At 36.9% G+C, this 5,000-nt stretch overlaps 1 protein-coding gene across 2 annotated transcripts in view; it reads left to right on the top strand.

Moving 5' to 3' along the window:
• bora (aurora kinase A activator-like protein bora) overlaps positions 1–5,000 on the top strand; it is an 11,514-nt gene that overhangs the window by 5,444 nt on the left and 1,070 nt on the right. For both annotated transcript variants that reach the window (XM_027381314.2, XM_027381315.2), the window contains exons 5-12: positions 1–60; positions 851–978; positions 1,122–1,207; positions 1,413–1,519; positions 1,816–2,902; positions 3,029–3,239; positions 3,484–3,647; positions 3,908–5,000. The exon at positions 1–60 is cut by the window's left edge and continues 222 nt beyond it; the exon at positions 3,908–5,000 is cut by the window's right edge and continues 1,070 nt beyond it. In XM_027381314.2, coding sequence (XP_027237115.2) covers positions 1–60; positions 851–978; positions 1,122–1,207; positions 1,413–1,519; positions 1,816–2,902; positions 3,029–3,239; positions 3,484–3,647; positions 3,908–4,144 — 2,080 coding nt within the window. In that variant the 3' untranslated portion in view covers positions 4,145–5,000. The remainder of the gene's footprint in view (positions 61–850; positions 979–1,121; positions 1,208–1,412; positions 1,520–1,815; positions 2,903–3,028; positions 3,240–3,483; positions 3,648–3,907) is intronic.

The raw sequence follows: 5,000 nt of genomic DNA on the forward strand, positions 1-5,000 counted from the left end.
CCAAGCGGACATTCAGCATGACCCAGATTACGAGCGACAGGCACAAGATGCCATTGACAGGTTAGTGTCTAGCCTTTATCTTCGTCATTTTTCATTTTTTAGGGTGATTTACTTTCATGATAAGGGGAAATCTTTGATTTGTTAGATCCCCCCTCCTTCAACAAACTGCTAAAAGAAAGAGAAAAAATCATTTACTTTTAAGATTTTTGTGAATTTTGACATTACAGATTATATTTTGATATTCTTCTAATAAGAAAACAGCCATCTCTTCATTGTTTTACATTTCCATCCCTCCTAAAGAATACTAATAAACTATACAGTTGAATTTCTTCTCAGATTTTCAGATATTTAGACCTCCCCTCTCACACACATACAATGAAAATATCTGAAGCTTCCCATTACAATCAAAATTTAAACTTGATAAAATGTGAGAGCTATTGTTACTGAAACTAAAAAAATATATTTTTTAATTTTTTTTATTTATTAAACAATTCTAATTTTTAAAATAATTACTGTAAAAACTGCTACATTAGTTTTTCTTTTAATTGTTGCTTGTTGCAAAAAGATATGTCTAATGCTCCTAACAGGTGCAACTTGACCATTGCATAAGTGTGGCCACTACTTGTCTCAGACTACTTGTATTAAAAAAATTTGTATGTACATGCATGTGTCTACATGATGAATATGTGCACATGTGTATATATGTGTGTGTGTGTCTGTGTGTGTAAAAATGTATACAGAAGTTACTTGAGTACTTGTGAGACATTGTTGTTTATTGGGTTTATGGTCCTGTTACTGTACCACTTCCTTTGTTTAAGGAAAAGGGGCATAACACCTCCTTTTCTTGCAGGTTTTTTAACCATCACTCTGTTGTCCCAAGTCCTTGGACTGGAAGCCAAAAGTCAGTTAACCTTCTGCAGATGGTATGCACCCCAGTCCACCCAGTATCTAGTCAACCAACACCTCGAACTAATACAGGTACGTTTATCAAGTGTGGGTGTTGGAATTTTTGAGTTTCCAGACATAGCCATTTTACTTCGAAACATTTAGTAATATTGAATTTCATACTCATTGGAATAATGAGTATGAATGGGGGTGAAAATATTTATTTGACTTTACAGTTTGGTGCCAAACAGAGCTGTCAATTCCTCCTGTCTTACCAGAAGCTGTTGAGGAAGCATTAAAACCCTTCTGTACATTTACACAGGTTTGTTCATGGGCTGTCTTTTACCTAGAAGAAGAGGTTTCTTAAATTCAAAGGAATGTAAATGAAACTATTAGTTAATTATGGTTAATTGTAGTATTTGTTCACATCTCAGCTGTCAAATTTGCTATGGTTAACTTATGTCAGTGTTTTTGCAGACACAAGTTGATTAAAGTTTCAGTAAAGATATTACCTGATAACATTTCAGGACCAGTTTTGGCAGGGGGGCTGTGAAGATGAAGGGACAAGCCTCAACAACACGACACTGCGCCGGAAGCTGCTCTTTAGCCAGGATGAATTGCTCAATGCTACACCGTATGTGATTCTGTTGCACTTCATGTGTACAAATAAATACATACATATATAAATACAGACATCCACGCACTCATGCACACATACACACATCTATGCTTTTCATTTTTTCTTGTCTTTTATTATGGATGCCTTAAAAATTTTGATGTTATGTTGATTATCTGAATGATGCAGCATAAACTTTAATTTTTTTTCCAGTTTCTCTTTTTATTACATTGCCCTCATTATTTTTGCCAATGTCAGTGCAAATATACCTATATATCTGCCCTTATCTTAATTCTCATCGTTTCTCCCCAAAGGATGTGCAGTCCTCGTGGTGCAGACACCCCAGACCCTGACAGCAGACCACCTTCCCCCTCTGCCCCTTTACCCTTAGACGATGAAGATGAAGTACCCATTGTAAATGAAGAGGAAGATCACAGGAATCTGTTGTGGTGTGGAACCATTATCAGTCGTGGGGAAATAGGAGCCTCCAGCAAGGATCCACAGTTGGCCAGGCATCCTCCACCAACACCGCCGTCCCGCATGTCATACTTGCCAAGTGACAAACCCTTTAGTGAGCCCTTTGCTTTTAGGAGGCCAGGCAAGGATCACGGAGATATTCCCATGATACAGTGTTCACCAAATCTGTCTCCTGTTCAAGCTCACCAGAACAACGAGGGACCAGTGCTTGTCACCTCGCCAGATGTGTCGCCCATTCACTGCCACCAGTACATTACTATTCCAAGTCCCAAAGATGTGTTCATCTCTGCATCATCTCACATCAGTGAAGATACTTCCTTTCATGATCCATTTCTAGGACAACCCCTATCATCTTTCAGAGTTTCTTCCAGTCAGGACCATGCTGTGTCATGTACAGAAACAAGTGCCAAGGACAGTCCATCCTGTAGTTTACCCTTCCACACAACATTATACTCCGATTCAGTTTTACGCAATGAGGAGATGTTGCCAGCTTCACCAAGTTCAGGTCGTTTACAGAGTTCATACTTTACGATGAGATTACAACAAAGTTTAGAGTTTTCTGTAAAGTGTCAGGATTCATGTAGTAAAGACAAAAACTGTGAGAATGTACATGAATGTGTTACCGGCTCAGATTTATGCAGTGAAACTAGTCATGGTGGTGCTATTGAAAGACGAGCTGACAAGGAGAACTGTGGTGACTGTTTGAGAACTACACCAAAGATTAAGAAAATACCTTCACCATGCAGGATCTTAAACAATATTCCATGTAGTGATATTTCATCTGAGATAAACTGTGAAGCACCAGGACAAGATCATATATGGAAGCAAGAGTCTGAAGAAAAGCAGGAGAATTTAATGCCGGAATCAGATGAAAATCAGAAGAAAACACCTGTAAAGACAGCTGTTGAGCAAAGGAGCAACTCGGTTAGTTTACTTCACAATTTACATAAGGAGAAAAGATTCACAAATTAAATAAATATAGATTTCAAAATTTAGAATAACTGCATAAGTTCCTTGAAATAATAACTAATCCACTGTTTGTTCTTCCAGGGTCACTTTTCTTCTAGTCCTATCCGGGAAGATGGCAATAGTCCTCTCGCAATGGACACACCAAGAAAGAGATTTTCTTCCTCACCTCCACTCTCACCTATCCTCTGTAGGTCCCTCATGTTCTTGCCACATCAAGATAATCAATTGAGGTCTCAACCCAAATCTCAATTCAGCTTGTCACAGTCACCTCATATGAGCATTGATGTAGATGGTAAGTTTCTGTTCATTGTTTACAGATTGATTCTTAAGGTGCCTTAAGTACCATCAGCACATTGTTTTTGTAAAGTAGTAAGGGCTTAATTTATTTGTAATCATTTGAAAACCTTCCTTAGCATCAGTGGGTAACCCTTTCTCCTGCCAGTTTTGCATCACTCCTTCAACTGTAGAAGTGTTTACTCAGATCCTTAATTAGTAGAACTGTTTACTAGTAGTGTAACATGTTAAACCAATGCCAGGTAAAAGCTGCATAGAAGAAGAGATAATGATGGATGATGAAAGAATAGGCCTAACTTCGAGCACAAGATATGTTGGCCAGTCCCTGCAGCAGCCCCGTACCACTACCACCACCACCCTCCGTAGGTCCTCATCAGTGTGTGACATGGAAACTGACTCTCTTGAGGTAAGTTTTTGTTTTTCTTTTCTTTTTTTTTAGTCAAGGAAATCCATCAAAAATTTAATTACTGGCTAGTCTGCATAGTATTTTCATTTTTCTGATATAATTAGAAGGTAAAGATAATACAAAATTTTGAAATGTGTTTTCTAATTCATGTAGGGCCTACCCAAGTTGTATGTAGATCACAGATATGAATATTTTTAATGTTCACATATTTCTCTATAGAGACTGAACAAGAAAGATTTATTATTGTTTCTCCATTGCAGGTGAATGTGAGTGGGGAAGTGCCATCACAGGATACAGGATATGTAACTGGTAGCCTGCACTCAACCAATTTCAGCATGTCAACATTTGGAAATGATAATGGCACTTCATCCCAGACTCATCTAAAAGACTGTCATGTAAACAACTTGGCAAATACTCCTGGTTTATCTATTGACCCTTATGCTTCGAAGGTTGTATGTAATACTGAAGGGGGAACTATTTGGAAGGGAAGCTTGTAATTTAGGGTATCACACTTCTCATGGTGAACACTATATTAGTAGATGAAATGAACTTTGTGCTGTTAAACACATCTTTGATATATTATATTGTCTTTCTATAATTTATTTGTAATGCTACCAAAGCAGTATTTATGGAACAAATATCGTCTGTTGTTATGGATCAAACTATACTTAATGTTGACATGTGTCGTATTTGAATTTATAGTAGACATACTGATAAATTTTCAGTCTCTAGTTGCCGTCATAAAGCAACTTTGTTCCAGATTTTTACATTTTTTTTTCTATTAAGTATTTTCAATTACACTGCCCAACCATACCTTGATTTCTTGCTGTATATTATATTGTTGTGATATATATAGTCTTTATCTCCCTGTTTTTCTTGGTGTCACTTTCCTGGCTTTTTTTGTATTCAGTAGTTTTAGAAAGAATGATCTATATAGCTATCCTTCGATAAATTATGTATCTTGACCACCTGTCATGTGTTCAGTGTGTTTCTGATTTTTGTGTATTTGCACTAATTCTCAGCATTGGAAAAAAAATTTAATTTATGGTGCATGTTCATGCTTTTTTACTTCTAGACAAATAATGCTAATTGGCATACACCTCTTTATATTGGGGTCAAATGGTATTTTGTAGAAGGAAGTAGTATTAGTGACAAAAATAAGACTCTTATTTGATGTCGGAACTGTAGGCTCGCGTTCGTCTAGAATTACTTGATTTGCAGTAGCCTGGTCTCATTTATATTTGGAGATTGCAAGATTACAGTCTAGTTCTAATGAGTGTTTATTATGTGACAGACAGATTGCCCTATTTTTACTTCAATGCAAATGATTAGATGGCACAAAAATGTTTTACA

This window comes from Penaeus vannamei, chromosome 2 (genome assembly GCF_042767895.1).
Source record: "Penaeus vannamei isolate JL-2024 chromosome 2, ASM4276789v1, whole genome shotgun sequence".
Lineage (NCBI taxonomy): Eukaryota > Metazoa > Arthropoda > Malacostraca > Decapoda > Penaeidae > Penaeus > Penaeus vannamei.